This window comes from Diplotaxodon limnothrissa, linkage group LG6, assembly GCF_057381915.1.
Source record: "Diplotaxodon limnothrissa isolate DT_005_m linkage group LG6, D_limnothrissa_male_GT1.1, whole genome shotgun sequence".
Taxonomy (NCBI): domain Eukaryota; kingdom Metazoa; phylum Chordata; class Actinopteri; order Cichliformes; family Cichlidae; genus Diplotaxodon; species Diplotaxodon limnothrissa.
Window position 1 is genome coordinate 40,682,634 of NC_140601.1, and position 16,649 is coordinate 40,699,282.

At 43.7% G+C, this 16,649-nt stretch overlaps 2 protein-coding genes across 2 annotated transcripts; both read right to left on the reverse strand.

The window, feature by feature from the left end:
- Positions 1-469: 469 nt before the first annotated feature.
- LOC146631233 (uncharacterized) lies at positions 470-7,792 on the reverse strand. Its single transcript, XM_085356446.1, has 7 exons — positions 7,637-7,792; positions 6,795-7,282; positions 6,298-6,435; positions 5,063-5,215; positions 2,323-4,881; positions 1,177-1,277; positions 470-546 (listed from the first exon to the last, which is right to left on the reverse strand). The coding sequence occupies exons 2-6, from the start codon at positions 7,260-7,262 to the stop codon at positions 1,182-1,184; spliced, it is 3,414 nt and encodes a 1,137-aa protein (XP_085212572.1). The 5' UTR covers positions 7,263-7,282; positions 7,637-7,792; the 3' UTR covers positions 470-546; positions 1,177-1,181.
- Positions 7,793-9,378: 1,586 nt separating this feature from the next.
- On the reverse strand, positions 9,379-14,126 carry LOC146631234 (uncharacterized). The gene is made up of 4 exons (XM_085356447.1): positions 13,991-14,126; positions 12,498-13,126; positions 12,260-12,367; positions 9,379-11,200 (listed from the first exon to the last, which is right to left on the reverse strand). The coding sequence occupies exons 2-4, from the start codon at positions 13,116-13,118 to the stop codon at positions 9,995-9,997; spliced, it is 1,935 nt and encodes a 644-aa protein (XP_085212573.1). The 5' UTR covers positions 13,119-13,126; positions 13,991-14,126; the 3' UTR covers positions 9,379-9,994.
- Positions 14,127-16,649: the final 2,523 nt, after the last annotated feature.

The window sequence follows — 16,649 nt, forward strand, 5'->3', positions numbered from 1 at the left end:
ATTTGTTCTTTTAAGAAACAAATAAAAACGTTTTTGTTTTTTTAGACTTGCATTTAGCTAACACTTTTCTTTATGCTTTCTTGTGAAGCTGGCAAGTGATTCTTGTCTTGAAGGGTGCTATATAAATGAAATGTTCTTACTATGTGGCCCAGTGGTTTTGTCCATATTGTGTAAATGTACAGTTAGTTATGGGTCATCAACATGCACGCCTGTTTTTGTAAGATTTCTTTATTAGTGTGACAGAGTGAATGTAAAACTGGAAACTGTACAGGCTGAAACATTTTTAACGATGAAAATATAAATTTCTCATTAACAAACTACAGTACGGCCTACAAAAAATAGTTCTTGTAATCAACATTAAACAAAACTGGTGACATTCACAGAAGCACAGAGCTAAAACATGAAAGCAGACCAATAATGAACTGTGCAAAAATCTATTTCAGATGACAGAAAGGCGTTGGAGGTCAGGGACAAATGTAGAGGAAGAATTAAACATTACATGTGAACAAGGCTGAAAAAATAAAAATCTTCACCGGACACAGACGCCTGGAAAAAGGGGGAAAAATAGTTAGCAGACAGGATCAAACACATTTACATCAGCAAGCAGTTAAAGAAAAATGTAAATTCAACAAGAATTTTTCAGGACTTAAAGACATGCAGCTCTTTTTCACTGAAGCTGTGCTAATGCTGAAACCACTGCTGATAGTGGCTCTGCTGCATGAAATCAGCACTTGCTGCCAACAGATTTCATTAAAAAAAAATTGAACCCCAGTTCTGCAAACAACTGCACGTAACCATCAGCACGTAAACCTTTGGAAAAGTGAGCTGGTTCTCTCCAAAGGAAGAACTGGAGCCGCACTGGGACATGCAACGCTACTGAGAGCAATAACCTGCAAAAATATGCCGGCTGTAACAAAAGTTGATTTTTTTTACAGACAGAAGGTTCAACAAACATTCCAATTTCAACAAATTTACATTTCTGAAATGATTTCATGGTTCAGGCTTTAATATTACAGTCACGCTGCACGAGCTGTGCGTGATTGTTCAGCCAGTGCTCAAAAACAAAGATGGAGAACTGTAACCTGCAGAACCAGAATAACCTTTTAACTATGAATCATAGGAAACGTGCCAGGCTGAAGTGGAATTATCCTTTAATTTTCCTTTGAATATACTTACTTCGTTCAGTCTATCTCAGAGATCAGGGAGTTTGCCGGCTGCATGACTTTGGACTGAGGCATCTGGCTCGTGTTCTTTACCTTCTGGTTAAAAGCTTCAAGCTAGAAAAATAACCAAAGAGAAAAACGATTTATGATGACACGATGATGACGGCTGTCACAACAGGAAACTCGGAGCATAAAGCAGGGAAACAATTCCAGATTATAGCAGCGATAATGTAAAACATAACGAAAGACTGAGATCAGGATTATGAAACTGAGATTCAGATGAAGTAATGATACTCAGAAAAGTATATCTAAGGTTTTAAATGACATGATTGACAACTGTTACAGATGCAGGGCATCAGTCATGTCTTCAAATGTTTAAAATTCTAAAAATGGAAATGATTTTAGTGACGTGTGACAGCGTCTGCTTATGCTTAAAATACATATTGACACATCTTAAGTGTCTCAGACTGAGTACTGGGAATTCTGCTGAAGTTGATCCTCAGACCAAAAACACACATCAAAGAAATACTTTGAGCTTCCTACAGTTTTAGTTTTAGTAAAGAAAAAAATAAAGTAATAATCCATCCCCAGAATTAGATCTTTTTTCATTTTTTGCATAACAAAATTTAATAAAGTTGGGCTAAATTTTACCATCGTACTACTAAACGTTTCTGATTTAGAAGAATCTTAAAGTATATATGGAGCATTTTATTATGTAAAATACATTCATAAGTACAGGAGATAAAACACATGAAATTTTTAGGGCTGATAAAGCAGACAAAGCATCCATGGTACCAATACTCTGTTCCTCTATGCCACAGATATCACATCAGTGAGAATCTGACACATCCAAGATACTGATTCTCACACTGGGATTAAGAATTCCATGCTGATATCTCCTGCACTTAAGAAGTTATGAGGGTCAAAAATATATTTTAAAAAAAGAAAACAAATTTGAACCCCTTCTAACTGAAAATGTTCACTGGATGAAGGTAACAGCATGCATGGCTTCATTAAATATACTGAAGTAATTGTGCTCAGTGTCCTCTGAGTCACTACATTTCATTATCAACAACAACAAGCAAGGCAAATAATGGCACAACCTAACCTCTTAGCATGGCATGGCCTCAAGAGCTGGCCAAACCGACTGAACACCAACCTTTTTCCTCAGGTTCGCCTTTATTTCCTCCTCTGTTAGCTGCGGCTTCTCCTCTTTTAACTCCTCAGTGCAGGGGTCATTACCCACAGTCTTGGTGCATACCTTTGAGTCCTGTGGTGCCAGTGGTGTCTTCAGTGCATTATTGTGTTTCTCTAAAATACTTTTGGGATTCCTGAAATCTCCCATAAGTTTTTTGCGACCCCGTCTCCAGTTGTGTCCACCTGTGAGGCTCTGAGAGGATGCCTGCTCGGTATTGATGACTCTCAGGCAGCGAGAAACAGAGGCTGACCCATCTTGGCCTTCGCTCACAGACAGGTCCGGGTTTGGAAATGAGGCACTGTTTGTAAGAAGGCTGGGATCAGGGAAAGCCATGTTAGGTGCCACTACAGAGCCAGGAAAGTGCGGGTAAGGTTGGCTGCTGGCAGAAAGAGAGGGAGGAGTGTTGTACTGATTGTATGACCAGTAAGGATTTGTAGCACCGCTGTAGTGGCCACTCTGGCTAAGAGCAAAATGCGAGTACTGAGACAAAATGTAGTCTGGATATGGAGAAGCAGCAGGATGAGGAAACACGGGATTTTGTGAATATGGATAAGCAGAAAAATGTTTTGAGTCTTTTCGCTCTCTGTCCCTCAGTGTTTCTCTGCTGTTCCATCGATCTCTGTGTTTCAGTCTCTCTCTGCTTCTTTCTCGCGAGCGGCTTCGTTCGGCCTTCCGCCTCCGTTTCAAATCTCTGCTGCGAGAGCGTCGACGGCATGAGGGGCTCGGGCTAGAGCTTCTAGAGGTTGACCTGGAGGAAGATGAGGACGAGGAATTTCTGTGATCTCTAAGAGAGCGCCTCTGCTGTGTCTCGTCCTCCCCTCTGCTCTCAGTCCTCCTCCTCCCTTCACTCTTCCTCACCCTCCCTTCGCTCTTGCTCCCATGCATTCTCTCCTGACTCTGGTCTGTTTTGCTGCTCCGCAGAGGAGAGCCTGATGAGGACTTCCTGCGATCTCGGTCACGAGAGTGCTTCTGGCGGCTCTCGTGCTCCTCTTTGCTGTTCACACGTTCGTTTTTTCTCCCGCACAGCCTCTCCTGAGTGCGGTTTGCCAGTTTGCTCAGCTCGTCCACGTCCAGGTTCCATCCCAGAGTTTTAAGAATGCTCTGCAGCTGTTCATGCTGCTCACTCACCGATGAGGTTTCTTCCTCCTCCTTCTTCTTCAGTGCCACCGGAGACTTTAATCGATTACTAGAGCCCAAACTGTGGTCTCTTTTGCTCTTCTTCTTCTTCTCCTCCTCCTCACCAGGTAAGAAGAGCCTCTCTCGAGTAGATGAGTCAGTCTTTTTCTCTCTACTGTTGGTCTTGTTGAGGCCTGCCAGCAGGTTTCTACCATTTGACTCGCTGTCACTGTCATCACCGAGCCCGGGAATTAGGGCACCACTCTTTAAATGCTGGCTCTTACTGTCCTGGTTGAGACCCTTCAGCAAGGGTCCACTTTTCAACGACTGGCTCTTGCTTGCCCAGTTGAGGTTCAGCCTAATGGGCTTAGTGTTTGAGAGTTGGTTCTCACTGGGTGATGTGGCTCCAGTATTTAACTGTTGGCTTTCATTGGCTTGGCTGAGGCCCGTCAGCCGGACTCCACTGTCTGACCGCACACTGTCTTTGGCTTTGTTGAGTCCAGGCTGTGGAGCACCACTGCCAGTACCTTCACTGGACTGGCTGAGGCCCCTCAGCGAGGCTCCAGTATTTAATCGTTGGCTTTCCTTTGACTGGTTGAGGCCCGGTTCACCTTCATTGGCTGTACTGAGTAGACTCTCATTTTTCTGACTGAGATCCTTCAGTGAGGATCCACTCTTCGATCGATGGCTCTCACTTTCCCATCCGTGGCTTAGAAGAATGGGTCTAGTTTTTGAGTGCTGGTTCTCGCTAGGTAGGCTGAAGCCTGACAGTGAGGCTCCGGTATTTAACTGTTGGCTTTCACTGGCGTGGTTGAAGTCTGTCAGCAGGGCTCCACTGCCTGCCCGCTCACTGTCACTGGTTTTGCTGAGTACTGGCTGTGAGGCACCGCTGCCAATACTCTTGCTGGGATGGCTGAAGCCTTTCAACGAGGCTTCAGTCTTCGACCACTGGCTCTCACTGGCCTGGCTGAGTAACAGAATGGCTCTACTGTTTGAGCACTGGTTTTCACTGGGTGGGCTGAGACCTTGCAGTGAGGCACCACTAAACAACCGTTGGCTTTCCTTTCTCTGGGTGGGGCTCGGCTCAATGTCATTGTCCATGCTGAGTATACTTTCACTGGGCTGTCTGAGGCCCAGCAGCGAAGCTCCACTATTCAGCTGTTGCTTCTCAGTCCTAAAGGGTGGATCTGATTTGCTCTCCATGTCAGGGATCTGAATGTTCAGGGGCTCCTCACCTAAAGGAAGATCCTCTCTATCATTGCTCATAATCTTGTTAAACTTTTCGATGTCCACGCCTTTGTTGAGGATGCTGAGGAAGCGCTCAAAACCCTTGTTGACATTATTTTCATCCTTTGCTGGTGAAGAAATGCTTCGGCCGAGAGGTGGCAGTGACACACCAGGGACCTGAGAAGGAAAAAAAGAGATTACTGTGTCATTACTCAGAGAAGAGTAGAAAAGTAAAGCATTCTCATGTTGATCAAAGCTTCTTCTTATTTTATGATTCATTCATATAATACTGCATGTAAGTGGAGGTATGGTGTGGTTGAAATACAAAGAAAAAGCAGAAAAGCATCAACTGTACAACCTCGCCACAGTCATCCTCAGGTTTGAGCAAGTTGATGTCGACTCCTTTGTTGAGCACGCTGAGGAAGCACTCGAAACCCTTGTTGATGACGTCCTCTCTCTTAGCCGGTGATGTAACGCTTGGGCTGGAAAGAGGCCACGCAACGTCAGGGCCCTGAGAAAGGTCAGAAATTCACTTTACTGTTGAACCAGCAGATTCGTGGTGAGAAGCTCAGATGCTGTCATAAAAAGTATAATTACATGCTGCCATGATCCAGGTCTCAGGTAAACACGTCTGAAATTGTTCTCAGCACTTCCAAATCATCAGCCACTCAAAAGATAATGGCCATATTTCAGCGTTTTATAGCACATTAATAATGTTAAGACAAAAGATAACATTAGCATTTACTACTTCATTGCCATGACACAACAGAAAGACTGTCAACTGCTGGATCAACAACATAAGGACTGTACAGTAACAGCAGCTGGTTATTCCTCTGTTACAGAGGCACCTTGAACGCCTTCGTCACAAACAAACACTAACACCACAAACACATTGTAATTTGGGGGAAAACACTGTTATTCACACACATCCTGGTGGCGGTCAGAGGGCCTGGTGGCGCCAGTGTCCGGCAGCCTCGCCTCTGTCAGTGCGCCCCAGGGCAGCTGTGGCTACAATGTAGCTGCCATCACCAGTGTGTGAATGGGTGAATGACTAAATGTAGCGTAAAGCGCTTTGGGGTCCTTAGGGACTAAGTAAAGCGCTATACAAATGCAGGACATTTACATCCATCCGAAATGTTTGTTCCAATCACTTCAGCTGTGAGGGCTTTGTGTGGCACGATATTAACCCCCGATTCTTTTGTCCCTGTGATAGAACAGAGAAAACCGACTCAGTGTGTTAAAACATCTATATTTCTTTTTATTCAATAATCTTCCGGAAGAGAGAGACCCCTGCACAGCTCAAACGCCAGCTGCAGGATCTCTAACATTAGAATCATAAACTGTGCCTCATATAGGTTTTATTTTGGTACTTTACACGTCACACAGTTTCAAACATTGCTTATATGGAAAGTTCCTCTTTTCTGTGTCTTATCTATTAATATATCTGTGCACTAAAACTTCCTGTTTTTCAGTCTGGCTGAGCACTTTGTGAGTCAAAAGTGGCCTTGCTCTACAAGACTTCATTATTAAAGTACATAAAACAATATAATAGGAAAATAAGGATACTAAGGATATTGATTTCATGACACATACCTGTTCACTGTAAGGTGGTACAACAGTGTGTCTCTTCTTCATTAGAACCTTCACTCTGAGCTTCAGAGGATGCTGTTCCTGCAGCACACCGCCTTTGCTCGGGCAGGAGGAGCTCCTTCTCTCTCTGGCCGACTGCACCTGAATAATAGAAAAAGAAAGCTTTACACATGAACGAGATTTTTGAAATTGTGACAGTGAGTCAGTACGAGTCTACAAGTGATGAGGTTTCATTTCTTTTATTTTATATTAGGCCCTGTGTTTTTCAGCACTGAAAATCTCATGTAGATATTCCCTGTATAAAAAAAATAAGGCAAAAATCCTATGTACCCTACTTCATCTAAATCTCAAGTATTTATAATATGAAGGTCATATTTTTTGTTATCCAAATAAACAAAAACAAAAAAAAGAACAAAAACATCTGATTCTAAGGGGATCAGGTGGGTCGTGAAAAAAAAAGAAACACACTTTACTCTGAGAGTCTATTCAGTGCTCCTCACCTTTGAGAAATAGCTGAGGTATTGTCGCTGCATCAGAATCTCCTTCACTCTGTCTCTTAGAGTTTGACCTACACACATAGCCGGAGGCTCGTCACCGGAAACACCTGGTGGTGTCTCCACAAACCGCGTTTTCGTGGCGAGTGTAGCTTTCTTGTGCATAATTCTCTCCTCCATCTCTCTGAGGAGCTGCTTGTTTCTTGCTAGCTCTACATCCTCTTCACTGTATGGCAGCGGCTCTCCGTCCGGGTCCTCCACCTCTGGGACTTTACTATGAACATGATGAGATGAAGAACTGAGCTCTTTCCACCTCACATCACTCCTATGTGGTTCAGGAACAGTATATCTCGAGTGTTCGTGGTAAGTGTCCCACTCTCTGTAACCTCTGGAGGCATTCCCCATGCTGTGGCGGCTTGGCTCCAGAAGTCTCTGGAGTCTGTGGACAGCATCTTTCCACTCACGTTGATTCATTCTGCAGTCTCTCCAAGTGTCTAAAGCAGAAACAGTAAGTAAGAAATATGCAGCAAGTATGGGTAAAGATAGATGTGTATGTATATTGTGAAGCCATTACATCCTCCCATAATGTAAACACAAAGACATAAAGGCTATTTTGGACCAGCTTCGAGCTTTCATGTTGTCTTTATGCTTGTTTCACAGCAAAACCCTCAGCGTTAGCTTACATGAACGCTCCTAATGAGCAAACACAGAGCCAACCAAAGTAACCAAGTAACAACCAAACCCGGCAGCCGTCACATCACACTCGTTAACGTGTGGACAGTCGGTCTAACATACTGTAAGGTGTTTACACAACTTAGCATCGTTGCTAAAAAAGACTGGTCACCTACTATTGCCGTGGAAAACGAGAGCTTCTTCTTTTACATCGTGGAAAGATTTTTCATTTTTAAGCTAAGAGCCACTCGGACCAAGAACAGTGAAACTCCAACATTAATGACGTTTCGGTAGAAAAAATGGGAACCATTAAAGCTAAACGAGCTTTTGGTGTTAACAGAAAGAGGCCATTACTGATCACATTGCTTCGGTGGTGTAGGTGAGTGAAATGTGACAGCAGCGCCCCCTGCAGGACAGAGTACTGACACTGCAGGAGAAAAACAGGTCAGGTGGTCGTAAGCGCCCCCCTCCAAAAAAAAAAAAAAGATTCCTGGGCTGCAAAGAATTATCATTTTATAAATTTACTTACCAAATAAAACTATTTATAAAAATAAATGCATTTAGAAGCAAAAACATTTCACTATCGCTGTTTAAAGATTGCCCTTCAGACTCCAGCCTCAGATGGTTTTAAACTAACTACTCCGCACCTTTTAGCTGTTTGTAAATGCTCTCTACATCAGTTTATTTTTTTTATTTTTTAACTATGACGATGTATTGAACCATTATTCCTGAGATTAAACCTTAGAGAAAAAATTGCAGTTGCAACATGCCTTTTTCTTCACTCAGTATATTTCCCTTCATTATATACACACATTCATTCAGTCATTTATCCTCTACTGTCCTCCTTCAGGGTCGTGAGGGTCTGGAGCCTAAAAGCTCTGATTTGATCTTTTCTGTTTGAAGTTAGTATTTTGCTTCAAAGCATTTTGTATACACTGTTTTCTCCATAAATAAGGCTATCATCATCATTATTATTATTATGATTAACTTCACCTCACTATTATTTAAAGTTACATGTTGAGTCTTGGCTCTATTTTAAAAATCACATTTTTAGAAATATATCCAAATACTTTATTCAATATTACTGCTCTAATTTTATATTGAAAATGCCATTATTTATTAAAATTTGTTACTTTGTGAGCTAATTTGTTATATTCATTTCTTTTATTGACCAAAGTACTTTCATGTTTTGGCTGCTATAACGGTAATTTCATTTTTGAGTAGTATTGCTTATAAAGCATCTATAGAGCATCTTATACAGCCTCTATAATTTAAACCTTTTAACCAAAATAATTCTAAATTATTATTTCAAATAAATTTCCCCTACCTTAGACATTTTAACATGATTTTATAAAGCTTTTAAAAAAACATTTGTATTCCTATCTGCTGCTTGTGGTTGGACTAAACTGAAGGTTAACAGCTGAAACCAGTTTTGCCTCTCTCGTTGGCCGAAGGCTTTTTTCTCCTGTAAAGGAAATGTGCTCTGGGTTTAAAACGTCAGTCAAATTCATTGATTAAATCATTGTTTAAAAACAAAATTGGAAATTCATATTTTCTATTACAGAGCCTTTCAGGTTAGTTGTGGCGAGAACAGCGCCACAGTAAATCTGTACACGTTCAATAACTCAGCACACAGTCAAAGTATTTGCTTTTTTGTTTAATATTATCCAGTTCAATATTTATACAGCAAATTTCTGCATGTTTACAGAATAAGAAAAATATGTAAAGAGACAGAAGTGTAGAGCATGTCTTGTAGTTGTAGGTTGGCCTTTGAGCTAATTAATGAACATAAAGGCTCCTATATAAAGACAAATATGATGTCCACAAAAATAAAATGCATCAAATTTTAGTAAAACGTTAACAAAATAACACATTTTTGTACTTTCAGTATTTGTTTTTGTTTTTTTTTTTTCCTAGAGTGACCGGGCTATTATAAGCTACACCAACCAAACAACATTAAAACCACCTGCTTCATACTGCCTGAGGAGTCCAGGCATGCATGCAGGACCTCCGAGCGGACGCTGCAGTGGATCCTTTGGGTCCTGTGAACCTCTGAGAATTACAGTGGTCCAGCTTCGTAGGCTGGCTTAATAACTTGTTGTAGTATAACGGGCTGCACTGCCATACAAGAGGAGGCTGCTGCCATCAGCCCAATGCCTGGTCTGCATCAAAGCTGTAACAATGTCAAAATAGCATCCGTGTGAATTCAAGGACCCGAGCTGTTGCTACTTCCACTGTCTGCAGTTTTAATGTTGTGGCAGACTAGTGAATGTGTGATGGGTATGAGAGCAGACCGAGAATCAAGAAGAGCTGCAGCACCACCTACAGTTTGTCATCAAACTCACGATACAGTAGCTGATAATGTCATTGTGTTGTTCTCTTAGTTGCTGCTGGACTGATTGCTTGCAAATGTTCACTGTGATGTTCTCTGATGCTTCAAATGCGTGTTTTGTGGTTAAAAAGAGACTCCCTGAAGGCCCAGCTGTTTCCATCAGTCAGTTTCAAAGTCTCACTTCCACCCTGCGCAGCCTCGTTTATCTAGGCTTTTTTTTGGTTTGAATAACCTGCAAACAGCGGGGCCTTGTCAGTGGTTTGGATTTTTGCGTTGTGTTCACTGGCTGAACTGCACTTACATTTGATTGGCTGAAATACGGCGGCTGTGGATGATTAACGTGATGCGGGAACATGTGGCTCGCTTGCGGGAGCATGGTTGGATACATGTTCATAGGCGGGATGCCGGGGTACGGGACGAAGGGTGGCATAATAACCCCCGGCCCAACATGGGGCATTGGTGGAGGCACAGGAGGTGGGTATGGCATCGGTGAGCAGTTGACCGGAGGGTACGTCGGCACCACCGGAGCAGATGGAGGTTTGGATGAAGGGTATGAGGAATTAGGAGAAAATGGTTGTAATGCAGCAGCGCTCTCCTGAGATTTCCCTTCGCAGTTCTTACTGTCCTGTACTGTGCTGCTGCTCGTCTTCTGGTCATACTCAGCAGATTTGTATACTTGATGCACATCTGTTACATCCCTCTCTGCACTGTACGAGTCTTTTTTACTGTAATAATTCTGATTTAAGGGGCTAAAACTAGATCTGCTTGATGATGATGATGCTCTACTTTGACGTCTCGGGGAAATCGGTCGCCCCGTGCCCTTCTCCCTCACAACTTTACGAGCCAAATCACCATCCTTCTTCCCATACAGCCGCTCCTGGATTCTATGAGACATTTGGCCAAGCTCTTCAAATCCCAAATCCATGCCAATGGCCTGCAGCACATCCTGCATTTGCCTACGCTTGTGTTCATCCTCAGGTGGCAGCGGCACCCTTTCCACCACCAAGGGGGACCTGGATCTGCTGCGGAAGTAGGCTTCCCTGCCATCATTCCCCTGAAGGGGCTTTTCATCAGAGAGTGGGCACCGTTTTGGGCTGATGGACCTTCGATGAGTCTGCGGGGAAACTGGTCTGCGGGACCTTTCGCTTTCACTCCAGTAGCTGTTATCCTGGTGGCTTCCTTGATTCCTCCCAGCATTGTGAGTTGGAGACCACAGATGATCAGCAGGGCTCGGTAATAAGGTTTGAGAAACGGGTTGATCGTCGTCATCCGAGGTCTGAGTCACAATCTTAGTGAGAACGTCGACATTCACGCCCTTGTTTAGCACGTCGAGGAAACGCTGGAAGCCTTTGGTTGACTTCTGCTCAGAAACAGCTGCACTTCGACTGGGTGCATCACTCTCAAAAGACTGATGGGAAGCACACAAACGTCACAGGTATAAGAGTCAAACAAATCTCTGGAAAGTTAAACATTTTCACACAATTTTCTGAGACACTTCTGAAAGCAAATCAAACACGAAACAGCAGTGTACGTGACATCTGAGAGCGGATTTGTAAAGCTACTGCAGAATAATGAGCAAGTGAAATACAATTACAGCCTATTACACCTTGTTTTCTTCTTGTAGCCGTTTATTGTGTTAATCAATATTCTGTCTGCTTTGAGGCCAGTTTTGATGTGCATCCCGTTTTGTTGTCACACTCATATTGATAAACCGTTAGAGTGGTCATTTCATTTATGTCAGGTTACAGGTGAACAGGGCTATGGGATCAGAGCCCAGATATACTGATATTCATGGTGGTGTTTTTACTGTGTGTTTTGTGCTGCATGTGTTGTAGATGTTGTAAATGCAGACAAAATTAAAATGTTAAAAGCGTTTGGCTCGGTAGACTTCTATTTCTGCATCATGTCAGAAATTTCACAAGTTCATAAAGAATAAGAAATACACGTGTGCTGAAGTGAAGTGCCAAGCTATTACTAATAAATAGGCCTATCAACTCGAGTTACACTTCTGAGAAGGTGCCAATCTACAGCAAGGTGGCTACAGCATGAGTGTAACGTTTCATGCAGTAGAAGTATTCAAGAAATATTCAAGAAGTATTTGGGATAATGCAAGAATACAATAAACACTCTCTGCAATTAGCCAAACTGCAGGCTGAGGAGCACCGGTCCTCCTCCTCCTCCCTCAGATACATGCAGGAGTGAATGCAGTGTGGTAAATACACTCAGCATTTACCACACTGCAGTAATAAAACCTGTCTTATTATGCATGTATTAATTATTATTGTTGTTGTTATTCGGCTACCCAGCAGCGTATGATGTAATGAATATTTGCTTCTTTTATTACAAATCAGTAAAACCACACAAGGGGCCAGTAAAGCTCTGATCTGGTGGCCAGAGACAAGTGGAATTACAAGGCATAATGTCTGAAGTGATAAAGATTTATCAACATGTGTAACGTCAAACCCACCTGTCGGTTCGAACCATTCAATGGATATCTTGTTCCAGCTTGGCGATAATCCTCATCATATACAGAAGTGAGAGGACTGTCCGTCCTCTCTCTGGGATTGACATAACTCTGTTTGACATGGATAAATATTTTTAATCAAACCACAAAATGATTACTTGGAATTAAAACACTATTCAAACTGATGCAAACACACAATTGAAACCTGTCCAACCCTCATTAAGCAATCATGTAAACTTACCCTCTCCTGTGATCGTGCCCTCTCTTGTGATGGATCCCGGCCCCTCTCATATTCATCTCCATCTTTGTAAGACCCTGACAGTCGTCTGTATGTTAACTCATTTAGCTGCCTGTATGGGAACTCCTCATGCAGAGGCCTGTGCCTGGAGTCCTGAGGTGTTTTCCTGTACTTGAAATCCTCATTTTGTGGTGACGCATCTTCAACATTCCTGGTTAGATGCGACCGTGAAAAACTGTCCGGTGAAGGCCTGTACGTTTTCTCCTGAGCCTCACGCCTGTACCTGTAATCCCGCTCGTCGTCATCTGCAAACCTCTGCTTTTTGTTGTCAGAGGGGTCCCGCACTGGTGAAGACATGCGTCTCCTCGCCGGGCTCTTCCTGCTCCGGTCCCTGTTCAGTGTATCTTTGCTGTACAGCCTCTTCGGAGACTCACTGTACTCCCTACTTCTTTTCCTCTCTGTGCTGCTGCGTCCATCCCCACCATATTTATGATACGACTCCCGTGGCATGTCTCTGGGAGGGTCACGCCTTTTCTCCCATCTGTTGTCATATTCATCCCGTTGCCGTGAACTTCTCTCGCTGTACTGCCGCCTGGAACTGTGTTCAGATCTGTTTGAGTACATCCTCAGACCTGAGTGATACAAAAAGAGGATAAACTTGAATAATGTCCGACTTCAAATAAACACAACCACTTATCTTGTATTAACAAGGCAAACAAAGTGCTCTCCACTTGGAATATGTCAGGATTTCTACAGTTGTTCTGTGCCTGTGGCGGTACTCCAAAGAAATTGGCTCCAAAAATTTGTGATTCTAAACTGTGTGTCTCTGTGCCAGTTATGTGACAGACGCATGTATACTCCTCAGGTTAAATGTTTAGCATCAGTTACCATGGTGATCGAGTCAGGTTAGAAGAAAGCCACATTCATGCTAAACCATTAATAGCGTTCTGGTAATAACTACCCTCGCAATTCTTCTAAGTCGGGGTTAAACTGAAGATAGCCTCATATGCTGCCTGCAGAGCTGGCCTATGAGGTGGTAAAACAGGCCAGCTCACTGTTCAATGCTACTACGGTTTACATTCAGAGATCACACTGACAAACATTCCCCCCTAGATCATAAATGCTTGATAATCACAACAGGATTGAAAGAAACAAGCAAATGTAGGTCACAATGCGTCTACAAAAATATCCAGCAAAACATAAAATAAACATTTTTTTTAAAATATGAACAAACAGCAGGAGTCACAAACCAACAGTATAGGCGCGGGTGTGTCTTTAAATAGAAACTACGTGTAAAAGCACCTGCTGTAGAATTCTCTGAAAGGACGCTCAGGCATCCCAGAGCTTAGATAGTTGGCTTAATGGAGCTTTCGGTATGCCGTGACCGAGCTAACGTTAACAGCGTTGAACGTTAGCGTTCGCTGCAGCAGCTGCCTGTTAGCAGGCCACGGAATAGCTTCAGTTGGCTTTAGCAAAAGGAGAAATATCAAACTTACAACTGTATCATCGACGGGATAGTATTTCCAGCTAAAATCGCTGCGTCTGTGAAAACTTTCTCGTCCTAAAGTGCAGTTAAATCAGCAGGAATTAAAGCTTTGCCCCTGCTTTTGATTAACCTACTTAGCAGCATTCGCGGTGGGCTAACGAGCTAACGTAAAATTACCATTTCCGCTGGATGACTCCACTTTCATTGCAAATCAGGAAACACACACTCCCTTGGGTAAATTAAACCAGGGAAAACTGCTCAAAATATGTTTAGCAGTAAGTACGTTTCCTAAAAACATTCACAAAATGTTAAATACAGTCGGACAGCATTTTAAAAAACAGGCACTGACTGAATTCCAGGAGGTTTGTTTTTCTAATCTCCCCCCGGGGATGAAGAAGTGGGTTCGGCTACTTTTTAACGCAACTTTATTGATAACATTTAAACACAAGAAATTATCGTCAAAAAGTAAGAAAATTCACATTTAATTGTCTTTTTAAAAAATGTTTTTCTTTATTTTCTTCAGTTACACAGAAAATACAAGACAACAGAGGCACAGAGAGGCACTGTATACATAAGTACATAATTGTGGGGTACGTACTGGCATACTGTGAAAGCACAGTATGTAGAAGAGGATGATGTATGGTTTCTGAGAGGACCTTTAAGTCATTCCTTTTTGTTGTGAGATCAAGGTGACTGGTCAGCCAACACATCAGGCAAAAACAATCCTCTGATTTCCTGATTCAGCTCTGCAGCCACAAGGACAGGAGGCTTTTCCAACATGTGAGACTGGGCGCTGATCTGCAGTACAGGAACTCCACAGGGCACTGTGCTGTCTCCATTTCTTTTTACCTTACACAGCTTCAGAACAACTTCTCATCATGCCATCATCAGAAATACTCTGATGAAAGTTCTACAGTGGTTAGATGTGTTAGTAATGCGCAGGAAGAGGAGGAAGACAGAGCAGAGGGTGATTTTGGTCTGGAATGTTCTGAATGTGGATAAGATTGGAGAGATGGTGATTAACTTCATATGCAGGGAAGAGGACAGCTACATTAAGCCATATAAAGTGCTTTTCTACTTTAACTGAGCACTCAAAGCCTCAAGCCTCGTTCACCCAATCACACACTTTATTCTATCTAGACACAAAACCCCGAGGCTTTCATTATTATATCTGGAGACTTTAACCATGCCACACTGGATTCTACTCTGGCTGCTTTTCACCAGTTTGTGAATTGTCCCACAAGGAGCAACAGGACAATTGACCTACTGTATGCTAATGTGAGAGATGCATACAGAGCCACCCCCCTCCCCCCACTAGGGAAGTCAGACCACAACCTGGTTTACCTACAGCCACAATACACACCCCTCGTCCAAAGGCAGCCTGTCACAACGCGCTCCATCCGGAGATGGACCCCAGAAAAGGAGGATGCTCTGAGAGACTGCTATGACACCACAGACTGGGATGTGCTCCTGAGCCCACATGGTGAGGACATAGAGGGGGTGACACACTGTCTTACAGACTACCTCAACTTTTGTGTGGACACAGTCGCCCCTGCTAAGACGGTACGGTGTTATCCTAATAACAAACCGTGGGTAACACAGGAAGTCAAAGCTGTCCTCAACATGAAGAAGAAGGCTTTCAGGAGCAAAGTGAAGGAGGAGATGAAAGCAGCACAGCGGGAGGTGAAACGCTGCCTGAGGGAAGCAAAGGACACCTACAGGAGGAAGGTGGAGCAGAAGTTGGAGAGGAACAATATGAGGGAGGTCTGGAATGGTGTGAAAACCATCACAGGCCACAACACCAAGAAAAGCACAGTGGGGGGGACTGTGGAGAAGACAAACGAACTCAACAACTTCTTCAACAGGTTTGACCAGCCCACAACCCCCCCACCCTCACCCTCACCTTCACTACAGAGTCCTCTCCCCACTCTCCTGCCTCCCTCGCTTCCCCCCCTTCCTGACACCATGACACCCCCCTCCTCCAATCCCTCTCTCAGCAGCAAGACACCTCCCCCCCTCCCCTCCTCCCAAACATCTCCCAGTGTCACAGTGGATCAGGTCAGGAGGCAACTGAGGAAGCTTCGCCCCAGAAAGGCAGCAGGCCCAGACAAGGTGTGTCCTAGGATGCTAAAGGCGTGTGCTGCTGAACTTGGGGAGCCGCTACAACGAGTCTTCAACCTCAGTCTGCGACTGGGGAGAGTGCCCGCCCTATGGAAGACATCCTGCATCGTCCCGGTCCCCAAAAAGAACCGGCCCAATGAGCTGAATGACTTCCGACCGGTGGCACTGACGTCACATCTTATGAAGACTCTAGAGCGGCTCTTCCTCAACTTCCTCCGACCACAGGTACAACATGCCCAGGACCCACTACAGTTTGCATACAAGGCGGGTGTCGGAGTGGAGGATGCCATCCTGTACCTCCTACACAGAGCCCACTCACACCTGGATGGGGGAAAAGGCACGGTCAGGATACTGTTTCTTGACTTTTCCAGTGCCTTTAATACCATCCGGCCCTGTATGCTTCAGGAAAAACTGAACAGGATGGAGGTGGACCCCTGCCTGGTGGCTTGGATCTCCGACTACCTCACCGACAGACCACAGTACGTCAGGCTGAAGGACATCACGTCTGACACTGTGGTCAGCAGCACAGGAGCACCACAGGGAACTGT

Excerpts from the sequence above, each read along its gene's own strand:
- LOC146631233 (XM_085356446.1), bottom strand. The coding sequence starts at position 7,262 with ATGAATCAACGTGAGTGGAAAGATGCTGTCCACAGACTCCAGAGACTT. Across the intron at positions 4,882-5,062 it reads CTGAGGATGACTGTGGCGAG|GTCCCTGGTGTGTCACTGCC; the intron begins GTTGTACAGTTG and ends TTTCCTTCTCAG. Across the intron at positions 1,278-2,322 it reads AGGCGAACCTGAGGAAAAAG|CTTGAAGCTTTTAACCAGAA; the intron begins GTTGGTGTTCAG and ends TTATTTTTCTAG.
- LOC146631234 (XM_085356447.1), bottom strand. The coding sequence starts at position 13,118 with ATGTACTCAAACAGATCTGAACACAGTTCCAGGCGGCAGTACAGCGAG. Across the intron at positions 12,368-12,497 it reads GGGCACGATCACAGGAGAGG|AGTTATGTCAATCCCAGAGA; the intron begins GTAAGTTTACAT and ends CATGTCAAACAG. Across the intron at positions 11,201-12,259 it reads TGAATGGTTCGAACCGACAG|TCTTTTGAGAGTGATGCACC; the intron begins GTGGGTTTGACG and ends GCTTCCCATCAG.